At 44.8% G+C, this 24,496-nt stretch overlaps 1 protein-coding gene across 3 annotated transcripts in view; it reads right to left on the reverse strand.

The window, feature by feature from the left end:
* The window catches only part of MAST3 (microtubule associated serine/threonine kinase 3), a 229,955-nt gene that overhangs the window by 88,957 nt on the left and 116,502 nt on the right, over nt 1-24,496 (reverse strand). For all 3 annotated transcript variants that reach the window (XM_077476340.1, XM_077476342.1, XM_077476341.1), the window contains 5 exons: nt 9,554-9,626; nt 4,392-4,412; nt 4,217-4,295; nt 2,262-2,419; nt 544-619 (listed from right to left, as the gene is read on the reverse strand). In XM_077476340.1, the coding sequence (XP_077332466.1) occupies nt 544-619; nt 2,262-2,419; nt 4,217-4,295; nt 4,392-4,412; nt 9,554-9,626 (407 nt within the window). The remainder of the gene's footprint in view (nt 1-543; nt 620-2,261; nt 2,420-4,216; nt 4,296-4,391; nt 4,413-9,553; nt 9,627-24,496) is intronic.

Raw genomic sequence — 24,496 nt, forward strand, 5'->3', positions numbered from 1 at the left:
CCACCCTTTTCCATGTCCAGCCACACTTCTAGAAAGATCTGGGGATGGATTGTGAGTGACAGTACTGGTATCCAGCAGCAAGGGCTGCTCTTGACACTAGTGCTACCATTCAGCCACAACCTGTGGCTGTGTGTGCCCAGTTGGGGCTGTTTGTAACACAGCTCCACTCGATGGATCACAGCCAACAATCAGCGCTGCAGGGTTGTGTCATATGGCACCAGTCCAAACAGTGCTGAGGGACCATTTATAAAAGTCAATCACACTGCTGGGATCTGTGTTTGATCAGCCAGGGCTGTGTATGTGTACAAGCCACAAAAGATGGAAATAAAGTCTCAGAAAGGAGTGATCATTTGTTATTGAATGGCCAGGGCAGCACTGATCTTTCCATCATACTAGTGAGAAGAGATGGGGGCCTCATTGTTGGCTTTAACTCAACCCCCCCCATCCTTTGTTTACAAAGATAAAAAACAAACAGACTGCTAATTTAGGGACTCTAAGAGGCAAATAAAATAATAAAAATGCATGAGATTAACATACAAATACCTTTGGAAATCTCTCCTTATAAACATGATTCATCATAATGATCTCATTATCAAAGTTTCCTGATGCTCGACCAGGGCTGAAAGACATACAAACAGATTCCTTAATGCATATACAAAATGATTTATATCTATTGCTTAATTTCCTGTCTCAAACACTTTAGTTCAGTTTCCTCTATAACGAAAGAATTATTGCCTAAAAACAACAAGAAATAACATTCAACAAATCTGTGAAGTGAATGGACCCAAAAAAAGTCAAATTTATGTTTCAAATACACACATCAGCATTATTGTATGTATGGGGTTATTAAAAAAAAAAAAAAAAAAAAAACTCTATGCTGCAGCTATCCCATGTCAGCTCTCAGATCAACTAACATGCTGCTCAATTAGTACTTGGTCTGCTCAGAGCAAAGATCAGTGACAGTCAGTCACTGCTCTCTGCTCCTTCAGGGTTTACTGGATCGTTGGGCTGGAGAGGAGAACACAGCTGGCTCCAGCTCTTAGCTGCATGCTAAGAGCTGGAATCAGCTGTCAGACAGCTGGGTGAATCCCGGCAATATTGTCAGAATCCTTCCAGAGCCTGGAGCAGCTCTGCCATGCGAGTTGACAATGGGAAACAGCCTGCTATAAGCTGACTCTGGGTCACAGAAGAGCAAAAGTAAGGGCACGTCTGTGACCCACAAGAGAAGTATGCCCAAAATATATTTCATCACACTTCTCTTAACTCATGTACAGTGCATACGGAAAGTATTTACAGCGCTGCACCTTCACATTTTGTTATGTTACAGCCTTATTCCAAAATGAATTAAATTAATTTCCCTCAAAATTCTACAAACGATACCCCATAATGACAATGTGAAAGAAGTTTGAAATCTTTGCAAATTTATAAAACAAAAAAAAAGTATAAATGTGTGTGTGTGTATAAAATATATATATATATATATATATATATATATATATATATATATATATATATATATATATATATATATATATATATATATATATATACATACATATATATATATATATATATATATATATATACTATATATATATATACATATATATACACATATATATATATACACACATACATACACACATATATATACATACACACACACATTAGAGATATAGCAGTGTTTGCAGCTGCTGACTTAATTTATTTTATTTTTTTAAACGGCCCTCCTCTTTAACCCATTTTGGAATAAGGCTTTTATCATAACAAAAATATGGAAAAAGTGAAGCGCTGTGAATACTTTCCGGTTGTACTGTACTGTAAATACTGAACAGAGCACCTCTCTGGGCATTAGAAAAACACAGCAAAAGGGGACACAGATCTATAGCTTTGAATGCTGACCCCTTTTTGTTGATCTACTAGAGCATATAAACAAAATCAATGAGGCCATGTAAGTACATTCAATATGATGTCAAGTAACATGCAAAAAAAAAAAAAAATTAAAAAAAAAAAGGGGGGGGGGGGGGAGAAAGTAAACTGTGCATACATCTTCAGTAGTTACAATGATTGTACTGTATGGAACAGCTGTGAGTGTGGACCTTTTTATACAGTAGCCAGAAATTAACTAGAGAATTTTATCATCATGAAGTATGCAATCACTAAAACTGCATTAGTTGCGTAGCTCCTTTAGATTTTTGTTCAAGGTTTTATATTTCAAGTGCAAGAGGATTTTTAAGGTGAGTAAATTACAGTACACTCACCTAAGGCTTCGTGAACGAGGCCGCATACATGGTGGTTGCATTCCTTCTTCATTGCTGACGCTCTCTGTGCTGCGGAAGTGCTTGGAAAGAAAATGTAGCTCATCGGCAGTGGGCTGGTAAGGTAGTTGATGCAGCCTCTCTTGAGAAGAGGAGGAAGACTGCAAAGAGAGAGAGAGAAACATTAATGCAAACAGAGGTTGTTGCCTACTTGGGATGCCTGGCAGACAAAAATCATTAGAATACCTAAAACATGTATAAAGCTGGGGTCTCACACTCATATGGAGTCAATAAAAATAACTAGTACGCACAGTACAAACATTTTAATTACTTAAATTTGTCATATAAATGAAGATTAGAGGGCGCAACATAAGTGTAGCATAAAAACATTGATAAATAAAAAAATAAAAAAAGAGAGGACAAAAAAAAGGCACAAACTCACATGTTGGCAAAATAAAAAAAGTGTATAGTATATATCTTCAAGGAGCAGCACCAAGAAATGGAAGTTAATACAGTCGTTTAATTGTGTGTCTAAGTAGTTAAAAGGTTTTCAAATAGTAGCCGTTTAATATTACAACCATTAATTTTTTTTGCACCATTATTCACTGTGAATATACACCTATAAACATACTGGGGGGGGGGGGGTCTAGGTGGCCTTGAAATGCATAGTCACCCCCTCCTGGTGTCTAATGTTATCCGCTTCAGCTTTCCTATACTGTCAAAGAGTCTCCTACATTTTGGTAGACCTGGCCTGTGGCGATGCACACTTCATGGTCTGGATTACCACTGCTACCTCAGGGACGACAGTTTTACTTGACTGAGGCTATGCCATATGCAGTTTTTATTTTGCCAACTTGTGAGTTGCAATTTGTCTTTCTTCTATTAATATGCCTTTATGCTACACTTAGATTGCACCCTGTGCTGTTCCTTTTTTTAATTGATTTTAGAGATTTGCTTCAATCTCTGTGGGAAGCTACAACAAGTGTCCTGGAATTAGGGGTTAACCCTTGGTGTACCAACTAGGACATTAATGGACTCTTCTTTTGTATTCATATAGTGTATTAATTTTTATGGAGCACACGTTATACTTTTTGCACTATTTTTAATTATAGTTCACAATACAAATGAGGATTTACACAAACTTTCCAATTAAAGTGGAACTTCACCTTAAAAAGGGAAACGGGGAGCAGCTGCTACCCATTTTTTACAGTTACCTGCTCACACTACTGCTCTGCTTGCCACAGACACACACTGCATTTATGGTAAATGATTTAGGCCTAGAAAATTACTTTAAACGACCAAACAGTATTTTCTACTAAGCAGAGACCCCATAGAATAGAATGACTGCAGTTGCAATTTTTTATGTCACTCGATAATTACCTATTTTATTAAATCTATATTATTAGTAAAAAAAAAAAAAATACAGTCAAATTAATTTTTGTGCACACAAACACAACAGAATACTTTTTTTTTTTTAAATATAAAAGATCAGGTTGCATTGAGTAAATATGTTCTGTTAGAGCCCTATGGTCACCTTAAAGAGTGACTGCCTGCAGGAAGCCATATTGCATTTTACAGAAAATTACAGAGCTGCAGATTGAAAAACGAAAAGGTAGTTTTTAATAACATTCAATTACAATAGGACCTGGTTTGCAAATTGTATATGCTATTTATGTATTTTTTTTATATGCAATTTTTTTTTTCTGCATGAAAGTGGAGTTACCCTTTAAGTGGTGGTCAGAAAAAAAAAAAAAAAAAAAAAAAAAAAAAATATTCACCCATTCATAGATGCATCAAAACCAAAAAGGGCAACGTATTTTTTATTTTTTTTCCCCCAAAATAAATCTGTGCATCGTAGAGGGTTAAAATCATGACATTAGCGAATATGGCATTATTCAAACCAGACCACCACATTTCATTATCAGCTTTCAGATATTTTCTTAACAGCAGTGATTTACCGAAAGAGTGGAACTTGGGGTGTTGGTACCATATCCAGATGATGGCAAAGATGCCAAGGACCATCTACGTCCATCAGTTCTAAAATAAATGAATGAAAACTGTTACGAAGGTTTCATAGTTAAAAATAGTTTGTCAATCCAATGTTGATACATGGCAAAACGCACGTGTTATTACCTGTCAGTGCGTGGTCCATGACTTGAATCATTTCAGGGATTACATAGCAAGGAAAAAAAAAAAAAATTAATAATAATAATAATAATAATAATAATAATAATAATAATAATACATTCAAATATAACACAGGCAGTAATATTAGTACAAAGAATTATAAAAATATAAGAATACATTAATAAAAGATCATAGCCAATGTCTAATAAAAGAATGGCTCAGAAGCATGGAATACATTTGTTGACAACCTCTTAATTATTCTACCTTACAAATCCATTAATAAATTGCAGAATAAACCCTTGTGAGATCTAATTTGTTATTTAACAGCGCTGGGATTTTTTTTTGATAGATCAATATCATGCCAAGGCTCAGTAGGTGAACTACACTGTTGGTGAGATGTAAAATGTACTGCCTCAGAAAGGAAGGCATTGCAACAGGGCTCACACAGTATATTCACTTAGTTGGTCCCCTAATTAGTAAATAGAATTACTGTGTGTAATTGAATCTCAATATAAATACAGCTGTTCTGTAAAGCCCTCAGATATTTGTTAGAGACTCTTAGTGAACAAACAGCATCATGAAGGCCAAGGAACACACCTGACAGGTCAGGGATAAAGTTGTGGAGAAGTTTAACCACTTAAGGACCGACCCACTTTTTCAGACAGTTTTTTTTGCTAGAAAATTACTTAGAAAAAAAATATATATATAATGTTTGGGGATTCCAACACCCTAGAGAATAAAATGGCGGTCATTGCAATACTTTTTTCACACTGTATTTGTGCAGCAGTCTTTTGCAAAAAAAAAAAAAAAAAAAAAGCACTTTTTTGAATAAAAATAAATAAATAAATAAGACACCAGTAAAATTAGCCCTTTTTTTATATCCTGAAAGATAATGTTACGCCAAGTAAATTGATACCCAACATGTCATGCGTCAAAATTGCGCCAGCGGCATGGCATCAAAACTTTTACCCACAAAAATCTCCATAGGAGACATTTAAAAAATTCTTTAGGTTGCATTTTTTTGCATTACAGAAGAGGTCTAGTGCTAGAATTATTGCTCTCGCTCTACCGATCACAGCAATACCTCACATGTGTGGTTTGACTACAGTTTTCATATGCAGGCGCTACTCACATATGCGTTCGCTTCTGTGCGCAAGCTCGTTGGGATGGGGTGTTTAAAAAAAATAAAAAATAAAAAAAAATAAGTTTTCTTATTTATTTTAGTTGATTTTATTTATTTTTACACCGTTTTAAAAAATAAAATAAAAAATTGGATCACCTTTATTCCCATTATAAGGAATGTAAACATCCCTTGTAATAGAAAAAAGCATGACAGGTCCTCTTAAATATGAGATCCGGGGTGAAAGTCCTCAGATCTCATATTTGGACTTCAATGCAAAAAAAAAAAAAAAAAAAAAAAGAAAAAGTCATTTGAAAAAATGACTATGAAAAAACGTGCCTTTAAGAGGTATGGGCGGAAGTGACGTTTTGATTTTGCTTCCGCCCTGCTATGGTATAGAGACGGGTGGGGGCCATCTTAGCCTCCCTCGTCTCCATATCACAGAGAAGGCAGGTCCCGATCGCCTCCGCCGCCAACGACGGCTCCGGTAAGCAGCGGAGGGCGCACCTCTCCCGCCACCGATAACTGTGATCTTGCAGCGAACCCGCCGCAGGGACCACCATTATCGTACACATGACCGACGCCTGAAGAGATGGATATCTCGGTTGTGGCAGCAGCTGCTGCTGTTACCGAGATATCCCTCTTCAAAAAATGGACGTACATCGTTGTGTGCCGGTCGTAAAGTGGTTAAAGGAGGGCTAAGTTATATATATATATATTATATATATATATATATATATCTCAAATCTGCTTTTGGCCTATCTAAGCCACACCCAAATGACCATCCCCACTTTTCACCACAGTGCACTATGCGTTCAGTATTCTGCCCCTTTAAAATCTGTCCCTCCATCATGTTCAAAAATTGGGAGGTATGAAAACTCAGAAGAGTCTGCTTAGTGTGTGATAAACTGAGTCACTTCTCAAACTGCAAACATGCCAAGGGCCAGGAGCACCAGCTCCACCCTTGCGAGATAAACCGTGAACCTTTGCCCAAGACAAATCTAAAAGTGATCCACTGTATCAAAACAGCTAGAAGCGTATACACATTTCTGATATGCAAACAATATGCCACTGTCCGGAGAGGAACAACTGAAATAAATGCCTAGATCAAAAGAAAGAAAAGTAGATCCTACGGTAAAACAGACACAAAGTAGGGCGTTTTGGGCCCCATGTCATATTAGGCTTGCTACAGGGCCAGCCAGCATATGATTAACACCTCAGAGACAGGAAAGTGATTTTTAGAATAAAAATAAATGAGTAGTATATAATATAAATGAAAAGTTGCAAAAAATAAAAAACACCACACTGCACAAAGCGGGATTAACCCACATAATGTTTGTGATCTAAAAGGGACCATCTCAGTTAATGGATAAAAAGCATCTTTTCCCCATATATACTGCAGCAAAAGGAAAAAGGAAGGGGTATGAACATATCTGATCCCCTGGAATAACAGCCACTGGGAGGAACAAGCTACTTGAACCTCATGGTTGCAGGGATATGAACACAATCTCTGCCCTAGCAGCCACAAGTGCATGAACCACAATACGGCTTCATGCGCATGGCCATAAAACATGTATAATCACTTTCCAGAGACCTGCAACTCATGTCCAGCTGACCATTGAGATAAATTAGAAACTATAGCTGCATGCAGTTATGTTCCAGAGCGGCATGTATGTGTTTGCAAACGTCTGAGCAAGTGCAAGTAGATGTGGGTCCCAGGAGAGGGATTACACAGGCTCTGAATGCTGTACAGCACCTGTACCGTCGTGTGAGTGAAGCCTATAATACCTGAAACTAGACAAAGGCAATGAGCTCTTGGTGGAGGACAGTAGGGAAAAGACAGGGGAACACGACAACCACAAATAAAAGGAGCAAGAAAGCAACAACAGAGCATACAGTCCAGACTCGAAAAGCATTTCTGCTGACCATAGCACAGTTAACTACTGTTTCTGAACTTTTTTTTTATTTACACTAACAGATACATTTTCAGAACAAGCTTTCAGGATATACCCCCGTCCTTTTACTTCAGTGCTGCTTTGACCTTAAAAGTAGGTATATCCAGAACGTTTTTTCACCTGTGACTTCAACCAAGACTACGAATGCTGCTTGTGCTAGGAGCTACACAGTAGTTATCCAGATCAGCGTATCCTCAGCTATAGCTCTGGCGGCCATACCCTGCTCTTTCTAGATCAAAGAATGCAGAATTAGCCTGGAATGTTATTTCCGGGTCCTGCACTCTGCACTGTGGCACTTTCCAGACCTTTGCGTGCTGTATTAGTAAGCCACAGCGACCTCTTCAGGTTCAGAGTAGAGACGGGCTCGGGCATGTTCGAAACCCCACATGCCCGGTCCCACCAGGAAGCCGACGCTGCCCAGTGCTAATCACAGGCAGCGAGGCATTTCCTGGTCGGCAGCTGCACAGATTGGGAAATGTCTCACTGCCCATCATTAACCGTGTGCAGTGTTTGCTTCCTGGCAGGATCAGGCACGTGGAGTTTTGAAACACGCCCAAGCCCATCTCTAGTCCAGAGGCATGGCACAGCCTCTGGCATGACCCAGTCCGACAACTCATAACATATGAGTTACATATAAGTAAGGCAAGTCAAACTGAACTGCTAGGAGCTACCGAGCGGTACCAGTAGGTGCTATTGAGCACCATTTTAAAATTCCTGCCAGCACCATCTAGCTGCAGTAATGCAAATTAATGAAATCAAAAACAGAATATTCTGTACAAGGGAGATGACTTACAGCTAGTATGTGTCCTTGGTGTGGATTCCTCCACTGTTAGTATTCTCCTCTGTCCTGCCACCCCCCTTTGTCTATGAGATATCATTCTTCTTATATAGACCATCCTCTCCTGAAGTGACAGGTTTTAGTGTTCTGCTTAAGCTTCTGACTGTTGCCTATTGTTTTTCTAGATATACCTGGTCCTCTCCAAGGTCAAGGATTAGGTGTACTAGGCTAAGGCCTTTACCCCAATTAGCATTTATTTTGTGTGTATATTGAAAACACTCAGACTTGATAAACGTGAAAGTAAACAGAAAAAAAAAAAAACAGAACAAATTAGAGCTGCCGTCAATAGGATTTTGATTTGTTACTTGAAATAAGGCTTCTTTAAAAAAGGGGAGGATGGCTACATACAGTACACAGTGCTGGGTCCTGGCTGTAGAACAGAGATTCCTATCAGAGGGGCAGGCTGATAACGTCACACTCTGACTCAAGCAAAGAAAGTTTAATATTCACTGAATACAAAGCTGGCTATGAATGTCTAAGCACCACAAAGCATAAGGGTCCTTTCACACGGGGCGGATCAGTTCTGATCCGCCCCGTGGATGTCCGTTTGCTCAGCGGGGATCACTCCGCCGATCCCCGCTGAGCAGGGAGATGACAGGTCTGTCTCTGCATACTGCGCAGGGACGGACCTGTCACAGCGCCGCTCTCCCCTATGGGAGATCGGATGACGACGGACCGCAGTGCCCGTCGTCATCCGATCCGATGACGGATGGAAAAATAGCTTTTTCCTCCGTCACACTTTTTTGGATCGGAGCGGGTCGGATGTCAGCGGACATGTCACCGCTGACATCCGACGCTCCATAGAGCTCTATGGAGCACCCGTTCAGGTCCGCCTGAAAAACTGACAGGCGGGCCTGAACGGCACGTCGGTGTGAAAGAGGCCTAAGATAGCTGCAGCACATCTCAGGGTGTCCAGATCACTTAACAGATAGATCAATCACAGGGCTTATTATATCTTACCCTACAATATTTACTTCCACACACCAAAACATAATCGTTTGAGGATGGTGTATAGTCAAAGACCGGAACATTTTATACATCGATTGATTTTAATCTTTTTTGTACAAAACCTTTTTCTTCTTTTAAATGATGATTGAATCAATACTTCTTGGTCCCATGAGAGATGTTTTTTTTTTATATATATAGTAGACAGACAGAGCAGCCCCTAACCCATGATGTCTTCAGCAAAGAATTGAAAAATACTCTATTTCAACAAAAAAAGAAACGATAAAAAAAACGGGTGTGTTACACTCACCTACGCGCAAAAGGAAAGTTGACAGATGTACTAGTAGAGAAGTTTCTTGGGCTGTCGAGAGGGCTGCTCCCTGCTATAAAAAAAAAAAAAAAAAGCAACAAATAAAAAAAGGATGCAAATGAGAAAATATCTGTATGTGGCAGCTACTAGAGGTACTGTAAATATGACAAAGTGCAAAGTCAACATTTTAATAGCAACACAAACCGTTATATTTTCCCCAGATAAGCTTGCTAGAAAAAAAATCCCTTTCAGGTTTCCTGCATGATTTACTGCTTCTCATATGCGGTTTACTTATGATTTCCATGGACTACATATCCCATGGCACCTTGCTGCCTCCAAACTGATTCCGGCACTGACCCTGCCCCATGAAACTCCTCCTCCCAGAAGCTCTGTAGTTCAGAAGGCAGGCTCTCTGAGATGTGTGACACAGCAGTGCCTACACACAGGGCATAGTAAATACGCGTCACATAATTCAATGAATGAGGGAGCGATAAAAAACAGGTAAGCATTCAGGAGGCAGTAGTTATCACCTCCGGAATGCCTAGCATATGCTGCTCTACAACTCTCTGAAAATAGATCCACTATGAATTGTTATTCATAGAGGCAGTAGAGAGTGCCGTACCTGATGCTGAAATGTCCAAAAGCACTAACAGATCTAGTAAGTCTAGTAGTAGTCTTTAAGACCAAAAGCTTGAATAATCTACCTGAGCCACAAAAAAAAAAAAAAAAAAAAAAAAAAAAAATAATGGAACAACAAAAATTTAGCTCCTCTTCAGGGGAGACCATCAGGACAGACAAGGAATGTCTTCCTAATAGAATTTGTGCCTGCAAAGACGCACACAGCATCCAGGCAATGAAAGGAAATCTTCTGATGTACTCAAGTAAGAGGAACAGAAGCACAATGTACTACTTGAGGAGAAAAGTCAAAATCACCTTGGGAAAGGAGGAGGTCCTAGGCTTAATACCACCTTGCCCTTGTGCAAGACCAGAAAAGGTTTCTTACAGAACAAAGTTGCCAGTTCAGGCACACACCTTGCAAAGGTTATTGCAACGAGTGAGGGTGGAAAGAGGAATTTCCCCCGATTGTTTCCTCAAAGTGCCGAAAAGAACCTCCCTGGAAAGGACTAAGGCCTCATGCACACGAGACGCTGTTAAACGTGTGTTCAGAGGCAGTTGGACACTTTTTTCAACTGCCCCTGAACTCATTCAATCTTATCCTATGTGTCCATGTACACAGTCTCGTTTTTTGCAGTTTTTATGCAGTTGCGTTTAACCTCGTTTTTCCAGAAGCAAAAAAATGGGTTCAGACGCAAAAGTTTCCACGTTTCAGACGCAAGACCTTTTTCGTTTATAAGCGTTTTTAAAAGGTGACCTATTTTTTTTACATTAAAATCTCAAAAATGATTGCAAATGATGAAAAACCATTAAAACATTTTTTTAAACAATTGCAAGTGGAAAATCCACAACTTGTGGCAAGTGACGTGGCAGGTGGCAAGTGGACAATCCACAACTTGTGGCAAGTGACGTGGCAGGTGGCAAGTGGACAATCCACAACTTGTGGCAAGTGACATGGCAGGTGGCAAGTGGACAATCCACAACTTGTGGCAAGTGACGTAGCAGGTGAAGTGGCAAGTGACGTGGCAAGTGACGCGGCAAGTGGACAATCCACAACTTGTGGCAGGTGACATGGCAGGTGGACAATCCACAACTTGTGGCAAGTGGACAATCCACAACTTGTGGCAAGTGACGTGGCAAGTGGACAATCCACAACTTGTGGCAAGTGAAGTGGCAAGTGGACAATCCACAACTTGTGGCAAGTGGACAATCCACAACTTGTGGCAAGTGGACAATCCACAACTTGTGGCAAGTGACGTGGCAAGTGGACAATCCACAACTTGTGGCAAGTGACGTGGCAAGTGGACAATCCACAACTTGCGGCAAGTGACGTGGCAAGTGGACAATCCACAACTTGCGGCAGGTGACGTGGCAAGTGACACGCTAAATACAAGTACACTGCTGCTCTCACAGCTGCTGCTACTCACTCTGGTCTCACAAAATTGCTGAAATAGTTAATACTGTTTTTTTTGAGCTGGGGAGGGTCTATAATGTTAGCTTAACTAAACGCTTCTAGACGCAAACCCGGTAAAAATCGCGGCAAAACGGGCATTTCTAAATGCCAGTTTCAGCTTCTAAAAACATGTGTCCAGCAGAGTTTGCATCTGCGTCTTGTGTGCATGAAGCCTTAAAGTGGTTATTAACCCACTTATTAAAATGCTGCATCCTCCCTGTGACTTTAAAAAACCCACATGCTGTACGATTGTACCCGCATGAGATCCGCTCCCTGCGCTCAGCCGATTCCTATCCTTCCTCGTCTCCAGCTAACAAATGCAGTGGGAGGAGCTGAGCCCTCCCACTAATGTTACCCGGGGAGGGAGAGAGGGGGGTGAGAGAGCACCAAGCCGCAGTCAATGAGCTGAGCGCTGGGAGCAGAACTCATACAGGTACAAATCGAGCAGTTTTTTTTTGTTTTTTTACAGGACACAGGCACAGGGAAACTTCCTATAATGGTGCAGAGAGGATGGCAGCATTTAATAGCCGAAATGAGAGCAGCAGCCACAAGGGGGGGCAGGCACTGGTAGAGCAGAGACAGGCAGAGAGGGGAGGAGAAGGACACAGATAGCAGGGCTGCGGCTGACGGAATCACGCAAACAGACCACAATGTCAGGGCTCAGCAGCCATGGTTAATGAGGTCTGTTTGCAGAGGGGAGGGTATAGCCAGGCAGGATCCGCCAGGTATTTCAGGTGATACGGGGGTCCAAATGACAACACAAGCACTGTGCTGTATAACATGCTTTAAGGGAACAGGATCTTTATTTGTTTGGTTAACAAATGCTTTAAAGCATGAGAGGCAGGTACTCTTTGGAACAAGATGGCAAATTACAAGAATTGACCCTTGATTGTACTCAGAGCCAAATTGTTTATCCAGAGCTGACTGCAAAAAAGCCAGATTTGTCCTACTGAATATTTAATGAAATCAAAGCTTCTTTCCTCGCACCAAGCTAATTATGGCTGTGTGTGCGCGACTGTAGACCTTACAGAAAGTTGACTGCCTGGCTTTCTGAATTGTGGGAATTTCCAAACTAGAAAGAACCCTGTTCCTCAGGACCAGGGCTTCAACAATCAGATTGATAAAACCAGTGACTGAAGCAGAGCGGTAAACCAATCTTTAGGATAGGATATCCAGTTGATCTGGAAGAGCCCATTGAGCATCTATCAGGGGGCCGATCAGACCACGGCACCACATCCAAATGGGCAAATTCAGACCTACGAGTATCACCAGACTGCTCTTCATCTTGAAACTGTGGCGAATAAAAGGAAGTAATTTTTAGAGGCAAAAAAGGCCTAAATCAGGTTGTACAGATCCCCAAAGCCACCATAGCATCCACCACTTTCATTAGGGGTTTTCGGCAAAAAAAATAAATAAATAAATAAATAAATAAAAAAAAAACTGCCCAGTTTGTAGTTGTACCTGGAGGCCAAGAGGTCCACAGCTGTATGCCAGCTAGCCTGTTGATTTTTTTTTTGCATGTGATTACTGCCAGCAGCTATAGCCACCAGCAGTGATCGGTGTTCCCTGTCAGCAGAACACAATAGTACTACAGGAGGGATTCCCCCCATCAACACTGGGTTTTGCAGGAAGGAAAGAAAAACATTTTTTTTTAAATTTGAAAGATTGCATCGTATATGGCTTACCTTGGTAAAGACAAAAAATAATCAATGCATTAGTTCCAGGTATGATCACTAGGGTAGGGTGAATGTGCAGCCTGCCCATTCACCAAGGACCAGCTACATCATTTAGAAAGTGGCATATGAATTCACCAGTAACATCACTGGGAATGTTATTTACACTAGACTAGTGATACTGCTGTGGATACAGCGTACCCATTTACAAGATCCAATTCTTTAGAGAGCAGAGTCACCAGTGACTATGTAGCCTATTCATTACCATGCAGACTGTCCAATTGCATCACCACTGACAATGCAAGCTATCCATTGACATCAGAAACAATGCACCCTATCCATTCCCTGGATGGAGATTAGGGACATCATTGATTATGCAGCCTATCCATCCCCTAGAGAATAGTGATGGCCGAACGGTTCGCCCGGCGGTCGTTTCGCGGCGAATTTCCGACATTCGCGGTCCGCACGTTCGAACGCCTTTTTCCGTCGTTCGCCGCGGCGGACTTACGTGTTTAATGTATACAAGAACTTTAACCTTTGGTGACACGTTTATCATGTGATACAGGACAGCCAATTGAGACATGACAGCACATGGACACTTGTACATTCCCCCTAACCTATAAATACACCCGATCCGGTGGCCATTTTACATTCTTTCTTCTGTTAAGATAGGGACAGGTTCCTGTGTGGAGTAGGGAGAGATAAACCACTAGCTATTTGGTACACAAAAGTTCTTTTCAGGACTGGTATAGGTGTTAGGTGTTGATAGGTTTGCTGTGCTGCTGATTCTTGCAGCAGCCTGAGTGTCTTTTGTTAGTTTAGAGAAAGGGAAAGGACGGTGTATGCTACAGGGACAGCCAGATTAGTCTTTCATCATCATCATCATCATCATCATCATTAGCTGTTACTATCAAGGTCCACAAAAGAGCTGTTCCAGTAACCACTAATCGTTCTCTTTTTTTGCCAATTTGTATAGGGACAGGAAGGAAGCAGTGTTGTCAGGCAGTGAGGGTAATTTTAAAGACTTGCTGTTATTATTAGTTCCACAAAGGTTCTTTTCAGGACTGGTATCAGTGGTACAGTAATAGGCTTGTACATGTATAATATTCTTTCTTCCAAATATAGAAAGGATATTATACTTGACTGCTGCCCTTCTGCTGCAGTCTGCTAAACATTCACAACTCACTTGTTCCACAAAAGTTCTTATAAGGACTGGTAACTTGGTATAGGGTGCTACGGTACATAGGCTTGAGTGCGGTACAGTCTGCTGTTCTGTAAGGACCGCTATCGGTCCACAATAGATAGGGTTGACGTGCACCACTGCTGACCGCTGCCCTATACTGCAGCAGTCCTTCAGCGGTATAGGGACTGACGTACAGTCTGCTAATCACTAACACACAACCTGCTTGTTCCACAAAAGTTCTTATAAGGACTGGTAACTTGGTATAGGGTGCTACGGTACATAGGCTTGAGTGCGGTACAGTCTGCTGTTCTGTAAGGACCGCTATCGGTCCACAATAGATAGGGTTGACGTGCACCACTGCTGACCGCTGCCCTATACTGCAGCAGTCCTTCAGCGGTATAGGGACTGACGTACAGTCTGCTAAACACTAATACACAACCTGCTTGGTCCACAAAAGTTCTTATAAGGACTGGTAACTTGGTATAGGGTGCTACGGTACATAGGCTTGAGTGCGGTACAGTCTGCTGTTCTGTAAGGACCGCTATCGGTCCACAATAGATAGGGTTGACGTGCACCACTGCTGACCGCTGCCCTATACTGCAGCAGTCCTTCAGCGGTATAGGGACTGACGTACAGTCTGCTAAACACTAATACACAACCTGCTTGGTCCACAAAAGTTCTTATAAGGACTGGTAACTTGGTATAGGGTGCTACGGTACATAGGCTTGAGTGCGGTACAGTCTGCTGTTCTGTAAGGACCGCTATCGGTCCACAATAGATAGGGTTGACGTGCACCACTGCTGACCGCTGCCCTATACTGCAGCAGTCCTTCAGCGGTATAGGGACTGACGTACAGTCTGCTAAACACTAACACACAACCTGCTTGGTCCACAAAAGTTCTTATAAGGACTGGTAACTTGGTATAGGGTGCTACGGTACATAGGCTTGAGTGCGGTACAGTCTGCTGTTCTGTAAGGACCGCTATCGGTCCACAATAGATAGGGTTGACGTGCACCACTGCTGACCGCTGCCCTATACTGCAGCAGTCCTTCAGCGGTATAGGGACTGACGTACAGTCTGCTAAACACTAATACACAACCTGCTTGGTCCACAAAAGTTCTTATAAGGACTGGTAACTTGGTATAGGGTGCTACGGTACATAGGCTTGAGTGCGGTACAGTCTGCTGTTCTGTAAGGACCGCTATCGGTCCACAATAGATAGGGTTGACGTGCACCACTGCTGACCGCTCACCTATACTGCAGCAGTCCTTCAGCGGTATAGGGACTGACGTACAGTCTGCTAATCACTAACACACAACCTGCTTGTTCCACAAAAGTTCTTATAAGGACTGGTAACTTGGTATAGGGTGCTACGGTACATAGGCTTGAGTGCGGTACAGTCTGCTGTTCTGTAAGGACCGCTATCGGTCCACAATAGATAGGGTTGACGTGCACCACTGCTGACCGCTGCCCTATACTGCAGCAGTCCTTCAGCGGTATAGGGACTGACGTACAGTCTGCTAAACACTAATACACAACCTGCTTGGTCCACAAAAGTTCTTATAAGGACTGGTAACTTGGTATAGGGTGCTACGGTACATAGGCTTGAGTGCGGTACAGTCTGCTGTTCTGTAAGGACCGCTATCGGTCCACAATAGATAGGGTTGACGTGCACCACTGCTGACCGCTCACCTATACTGCAGCAGTCCTTCAGCGGTATAGGGACTGACGTACAGTCTGCTAATCACTAACACACAACCTGCTTGTTCCACAAAAGTTCTTATAAGGACTGGTAACTTGGTATAGGGTGCTACGGTACATAGGCTTGAGTGCGGTACAGTCTGCTGTTCTGTAAGGACCGCTATCGGTCCACAATAGATAGGGTTGACGTGCACCACTGCTGACCGCTGCCCTATACTGCAGCAGTCCTTCAGCGGTATAGGGACTGACGTACAGTCTGCTAAACACTAATACACAACCTGCTTGGTCCACAAAAGTTCTTATAAGGACTGGTAACTTGGTATAGGGTGCTACGGTACATAGGCTTGAGTGCGGTACAGTCTGCTGTTCTGTAAGGACCGCTATCGGTCCACAATAGATAGGGTTGACGTGCACCACTGCTGACCGCTGCCCTATACTGCAGCAGTCCTTCAGCGGTATAGGGACTGACGTACAGTCTGCTAAACACTAATACACAACCTGCTTGGTCCACAAAAGTTCTTATAAGGACTGGTAACTTGGTATAGGGTGCTACGGTACATAGGCTTGAGTGCGGTACAGTCTGCTGTTCTGTAAGGACCGCTATCGGTCCACAATAGATAGGGTTGACGTGCACCACTGCTGACCGCTGCCCTATACTGCAGCAGTCCTTCAGCGGTATAGGGACTGACGTACAGTCTGCTAAACACTAATACACAACCTGCTTGGTCCACAAAAGTTCTTATAAGGACTGGTAACTTGGTATAGGGTGCTACGGTACATAGGCTTGAGTGCGGTACAGTCTGCTGTTCTGTAAGGACCGCTATCGGTCCACAATAGATAGGGTTGACGTGCACCACTGCTGACCGCTCACCTATACTGCAGCAGTCCTTCAGCGGTATAGGGACTGACGTACAGTCTGCTAATCACTAACACACAACCTGCTTGTTCCACAAAAGTTCTTATAAGGACTGGTAACTTGGTATAGGGTGCTACGGTACATAGGCTTGAGTGCGGTACAGTCTGCTGTTCTGTAAGGACCGCTATCGGTCCACAATAGATAGGGTTGACGTGCACCACTGCTGACCGCTGCCCTATACTGCAGCAGTCCTTCAGCGGTATAGGGACTGACGTACAGTCTGCTAAACACTAATACACAACCTGCTTGGTCCACAAAAGTTCTTATAAGGACTGGTAACTTGGTATAGGGTGCTACGGTACATAGGCTTGAGTGCGGTACAGTCTGCTGTTCTGTAAGGACCGCTATCGGTCCACAATAGATAGGGTTGACGTGCACCACTGCTGACCGCTCACCTATACTGCAGCAGTCCTTCAGCGGTATAGGGACTGACGTACAGTCTGCTAATCACTAACACACAACCTGCTTGTTCCACAAAAGTTCTTATAAGGACTGGTAACTTGGTATAGGGTGCTACGGTACATAGGCTTGAGTGCGGTACAGTCTGCTGTTCTGTAAGGACCGCTATCGGTCCACAATAGATAGGGTTGACGTGCACCACTGCTGACCGCTGCCCTATACTGCAGCAGTCCTTCAGCGGTATAGGGACTGACGTACAGTCTGCTAAACACTAATACACAACCTGCTTGGTCCACAAAAGTTCTTATAAGGACTGGTAACTTGGTATAGGGTGCTACGGTACATAGGCTTGAGTGCGGTACAGTCTGCTGTTCTGTAAGGACCGCTATCGGTCCACAATAGATAGGGTTGACGTGCACCACTGCTGACCGCTCACCTATACTGCAGCAGTCCTTCAGCGGTATAGGGACTGACGTACAGTCTGCTAATCACTAACACACAACCTGCTTGTTCCACAAAAGTTCTTATAAGGACTGGTAACTTGGTATAGGGTGCTACGGTACATAGGCTTGAGTGCGGTACAGTCTGCTGTTCTGTAAGGACCGCTATCGGTCCACAATAGATAGGGTTGACGTGCACCACTGCTGACCGCTGCCCTATACTGCAGCAGTCCTTCAGCGGTATAGGGACTGACGTACAGTCTGCTAAACACTAATACACAACCTGCTTGGTCCACAAAAGTTCTTATAAGGACTGGTAACTTGGTATAGGGTGCTACGGTACATAGGCTTGAGTGCGGTACAGTCTGCTGTTCTGTAAGGACCGCTATCGGTCCACAATAGATAGGGTTGACGTGCACCACTGCTGACCGCTGCCCTATACTGCAGCAGTCCTTCAGCGGTATAGGGACTGACGTACAGTCTGCTAAACACTAATACACAACCTGCTTGGTCCACAAAAGTTCTTATAAGGACTGGTAACTTGGTATAGGGTGCTACGGTACATAGGCTTGAGTGCGGTACAGTCTGCTGTTCTGTAAGGACCGCTATCGGTCCACAATAGATAGGGTTGACGTGCACCACTGCTGACCGCTGCCCTATACTGCAGCAGTCCTTCAGCGGTATAGGGACTGACGTACAGTCTGCTAAACACTAATACACAACCTGCTTGGTCCACAAAAGTTCTTATAAGGACTGGTAACTTGGTATAGGGTGCTACGGTACATAGGCTTGAGTGCGGTACAGTCTGCTGTTCTGTAAGGACCGCTATCGGTCCACAATAGATAGGGTTGACGTGCACCACTGCTGACCGCTCACCTATACTGCAGCAGTCCTTCAGCGGTATAGGGACTGACGTACAGTCTGCTAATCACTAACACACAACCTGCTTGTTCCACAAAAGTTCTTATAAGGACTGGTAACTTGGTATAGGGTGCTACGGTACATAGGCTTGAGTGCGGTACAGTCTGCTGTTCTGTAAGGACCGCTATCGGTCCACAATAGATAGGGTTGACGTGCACCACTGCTGACCGCTGCCCTATACTGCAGCAGTCCTTCAGCGGTATAGGGACTGACGTACAGTCTGCTAAACACTAATACACAACCTGCTTGGTCCACAAAAGTTCTTATAAGGACTGGTAACTTGGTATAGGGTGCTACGGTACATAGGCTTGAGTGCGGTACAGTCTGCTGTTCTGTAAGGACCGCTATCGGTCCACAATAGATAGGGTTGACGTGCACCACTGCTGACCGCTGCCCTATACTGCAGCAGTCCTTCAGCGGTATAGGGACTGACGTACAGTCTGCTAAACACTAATACACAACCTGCTTGGTCCACAAAAGTTCTTATAAGGACTGGTAACTTGGTATAGGGTGCTACGGTACATAGGCTTGAGTGCGGTACAGTCTGCTGTTCTGTAAGGACCGCTATCGGTCCACAATAGATAGGGTTGACGTGCACCACTGCTGACCGCTGCCCTATACTGCAGCAGTCCTTCAGCGGTATAGGGACTGACGTACAGTCTGCTAAACACTAATACACAACCTGCTTGGTCCACAAAAGTTCTTATAAGGACTGGTAACTTGGTATAGGGTGCTACGGTACATAGGCTTGAGTGCGGTACAGTCTGCTGTTCTGTAAGGACCGCTATCGGTCCACAATAGATAGGGTTGACGTGCACCACTGCTGACCGCTCACCTATACTGCAGCAGTCCTTCAGCGGTATAGGGACTGACGTACAGTCTGCTAATCACTAACACACAACCTGCTTGTTCCACAAAAGTTCTTATAAGGACTGGTAACTTGGTATAGGGTGCTACGGTACATAGGCTTGAGTGCGGTACAGTCTGCTGTTCTGTAAGGACCGCTATCGGTCCACAATAGATAGGGTTGACGTGCACCACTGCTGACCGCTGCCCTATACTGCAGCAGTCCTTCAGCGGTATAGGGACTGACGTACAGTCTGCTAAACACTAACACACAACCTGCTTGGTCCACAAAAGTTCTTATAAGGACTGGTAACTTGGTATAGGGTGCTACGGTACATAGGCTTGAGTGCGGTACAGTCTGCTGTTCTGTAAGGACCGCTATCGGTCCACAATAGATAGGGTTGACGTGCACCACTGCTGACCGCTGCCCTATACTGCAGCAGTCCTTCAGCGGTATAGGGACTGACGTACAGTCTGCTAAACACTAATACACAACCTGCTTGGTCCACAAAAGTTCTTATAAGGACTGGTAACTTGGTATAGGGTGCTACGGTACATAGGCTTGAGTGCGGTACAGTCTGCTGTTCTGTAAGGACCGCTATCGGTCCACAATAGATAGGGTTGACGTGCACCACTGCTGACCGCTCACCTATACTGCAGCAGTCCTTCAGCGGTATAGGGACTGACGTACAGTCTGCTAAACACTAATACACAACCTGCTTGGTCCACAAAAGTTCTTATAAGGACTGGTAACTTGGTATAGGGTGCTACGGTACATAGGCTTGAGTGCGGTACAGTCTGCTGTTCTGTAAGGACCGCTATCGGTCCACAATAGATAGGGTTGACGTGCACCACTGCTGACCGCTGCCCTATACTGCAGCAGTCCTTCAGCGGTATAGGGACTGACGTACAGTCTGCTAAACACTAATACACAACCTGCTTGGTCCACAAAAGTTCTTATAAGGACTGGTAACTTGGTATAGGGTGCTACGGTACATAGGCTTGAGTGCGGTACAGTCTGCTGTTCTGTAAGGACCGCTATCGGTCCACAATAGATAGGGTTGACGTGCACCACTGCTGACCGCTCACCTATACTGCAGCAGTCCTTCAGCGGTATAGGGACTGACGTACAGTCTGCTAATCACTAACACACAACCTGCTTGTTCCACAAAAGTTCTTATAAGGACTGGTAACTTGGTATAGGGTGCTACGGTACATAGGCTTGAGTGCGGTACAGTCTGCTGTTCTGTAAGGACCGCTATCGGTCCACAATAGATAGGGTTGACGTGCACCACTGCTGACCGCTGCCCTATACTGCAGCAGTCCTTCAGCGGTATAGGGACTGACGTACAGTCTGCTAAACACTAATACACAACCTGCTTGGTCCACAAAAGTTCTTATAAGGACTGGTAACTTGGTATAGGGTGCTACGGTACATAGGCTTGAGTGCGGTACAGTCTGCTGTTCTGTAAGGACCGCTATCGGTCCACAATAGATAGGGTTGACGTGCACCACTGCTGACCGCTGCCCTATACTGCAGCAGTCCTTCAGCGGTATAGGGACTGACGTACAGTCTGCTAAACACTAATACACAACCTGCTTGGTCCACAAAAGTTCTTATAAGGACTGGTAACTTGGTATAGGGTGCTACGGTACATAGGCTTGAGTGCGGTACAGTCTGCTGTTCTGTAAGGACCGCTATAGGTCCACAATAGATAGGGTTGACGTGCACCACTGCTGACCGCTCACCTATACTGCAGCAGTCCTTCAGCGGTATAGGGACTAAGAGTTTTGTCACAGGGTCATTTAAAAAATGACATGCAGAGGAAGAGGCAGGCCCTTCCGCAGGGGTGGTAGGGGTAGGGCAGGAGCAACAGGCTTGAGCCAAAGTGGGAAGTTGCAGAAGGTGCGTTCAATTACTTTAAAGGATGCACCAGACTTGGTTGAGTGGCTCGCTCAGCCTTACTCTTCTGCACCCTCCTCATCCTCTCGATCTGCACCCTCTTCTTCACTCTCTGCTATGTGCACCCCCAAAGACACTACCACCAACAACACGACCACCACCACCACCACCACATACCTTCCGCTTGAGTCACTGGAATTATTTTCCGATCCATATCAAGAGGACATTTCTGATGCGCAGCCACTCTTGGTATTGGATCAGGAAGAGGAGGTAGCAACAAGCGCTACTCAGCAGTCTGACGCCAGTACCCAGATCAGCCCAAGGAGGAGGTTGGTCCCCGGTGTTGCTGCCTACTCTACTTATAGCGGTGGGGAAGGTGACGTTGATGATGACGTGTCTAGTGATGTCACGTGGGTGCCCACAAGAGAGGAAGAGGAGGGGAGTTCAGAGGGAGATATGGACCAGCAGATAGGGAGGAGAAGCAGCAATGACTTACATTGCACAGCAGGGACAAAGCAGACTGCAAATGTATCAGGAGCGAGTCATCGACCATGTACGGTCACATCTGGCGCTCCCAGGACACCGGCACATGGCTCCGCAGTGTGGGCTTTTTTTAACGTGTCCGCTGCTGACAATAGCGTTGCCATCTGCAATCTTTGCAGTCAACGCGTTAGTCGCGGTAAGCCCAATACTCACCTAGGGACGACCGCCTTAAGAAGGCACATGAGCAGCCATCACCGAGCCCAGTGGGAGCAACGGAACACACAAAGCCACACTGCAGGCTCTCACCGTCCAGCCTCGTCTTCTACTTCTCCTTCTCCTCTCTCCTCACAATTGTCCTCCACTCCACCTTCCATCACGCCAAGCTCACATTTTTCTGCAAAAAGGCAGGCTTCCGTGGGCCTAATGTTTGAGCGTAAAAAAATGATGACGCCGGATAACCCTCTTGCCCAACGGTTGGCGGCTGGCTTGTCAGAACTCATAGCCCGCCAACTACTGCCATATAAACTGGTGGACTCGGAGGCCTTTCGCAAATTTGTGGCCATTGGAACACCACAATGGAAGGTCCCAGGAAGGAAGTATTTCTCAGAGAAGGGCATCCCAGAGCTATATGGCCATGTTCAGCGGCAAGTGAATGTATCTCTGGCACACAGTGTCGGTGCCAAGATACATCTGACCACAGACACGTGGTCTAGCAAACACGGGCAGGGAAGGTATATCAGTTTTACTGCCCACTGGGTGAACCTTCTGACGGCCGTCAAGCATGTAACCCGTGGCACCCGTGTAGATTTGGTTTTACCGCCACGGATTGCATGCAGGCCTGACTCTTCTTCTCCTCCTCCTACTCCATCCTCCTCCCTCTCCTCCTCAGCTGCCTCCTCCTTTTCCGCTGCTAGCGTCTCTTCCACTGCACCGCCCAAGCTCCCCAGAACCTATTCCACATGCCAGGTGAGACGTTGCCATGCCGTGCTGCGTCTGTTGTGCCTGGAAGCAAAGAGCCACACTGGCCCGGCACTCCTTTCAGCTTTGCGTTCACAGGCAGATGAGTGGCTAACACCGCTCAATTTGACAGTTGGTAAAGTGGTGTGTGACAACGGTGCCAATCTGCTTAGCGCATTGAAACAGGGCAAAATCACGCACGTGCCGTGCATGGCACACGTCTTAAACTTGGTCGTGCAGCGATTCCTTGTCAAATACCCTGGGGTCCAGGACATCTTGCGGCAGGCAAGGAAAATCTCGGCCCATTTCAGAAGATCTTACACGGCCATGGCTCGCCTTGCTGACATTCAGCGGCGACACCATCTGCCGGTCAGACGTCTTATTTGCGATTGCCCGACGCGATGGAACTCAACCTTCTATATGCTTGATAGGCTGCTCCAGCAGAAACGTGCAGTTAACGTCTACCTGTATGAACTCTGCGAAAGAAACGGTTCTGGGGAGCTGGGTTTTTTTTCACCGCGCCAGTGGCTGCTCATGCGCGACACATGCAGACTTCTGCGGCCATTTGAGGAGATCACCAAACTGGTCAGTCGCAGCCATGGCGCCATCAGTGACATGGTACCTTATGCCTTCTTTCTGGAGCGTGCATTGCGTCGTGTCATTGATCAGGCTGTGGAGGAGCAGGAGCGGGAAGATGAGGAAGTCGCAATGCTGGATGAATTCCCAGGGGGGGCTACTCTATCTGAGACAAGTCAACAACAGGAGTCTGATGAGGAGTCAGAGGAGGATGGTGCCGGGGCGGATGAGCAGGAGCAAGAAGAGCATGCTTTAAACCTTTCTGGGATCCCTGTTGTGCGAGGATGGGGAGAGGAGAATGAAGAGGACGACATTATCCTGGATGATGAGCAGGAGCCAGGCCACCACACCGCTTCCACTTTAGTGCAAATGGGGGCCTTCATGCTCCAGTGTTTTAATAGGGACCCCCGTATAAAAAGCATGAGGGTCAAGGACCAGTACTGGGTGGCAACGTACTTAGACCCCCGGTACAAACACAAAATGGCGGAAATGTTACCGCCGTCGCAGAGGGCTGTCAGAATGCAGCACTTCCAGGCCTTGCTTCGAGAAATGCTGCATTCTGCTTTTGCGTGCGCTGGCAGAGGAGCAATTCCCACTCCCAGAGAAGGATTTGCGGGTACCAATCCAACAGCGCCTGCAAGAAGAGGCCGGTTTGAAGATGTGTTGGTGACTTCGGATATGAGGTCATTCTTTCAGCCGACCCATCGACAGGTGTCATCCGGATCCAGCATCAGGGAACGCCTAGACCGTCAGGTGTCCGACTACATTGGGTTAACGGCCGATGTGGACGCTCTGAGGAGTGATGAACCCCTAGACTACTGGGTGGGCAGGCTTGACCTCTGGCCAGAGCTTGCCCAATTTGCAATCGAACTGTTGG

The sequence above is a fragment of the Lithobates pipiens genome, unplaced genomic scaffold (genome assembly GCF_037356315.1).
Source record: "Lithobates pipiens isolate NorthernLeopardFrog02 unplaced genomic scaffold, aLitPip1_a1.2 Scaffold_13, whole genome shotgun sequence".
Classification (NCBI taxonomy): Eukaryota; Metazoa; Chordata; class Amphibia; order Anura; family Ranidae; genus Lithobates; species Lithobates pipiens.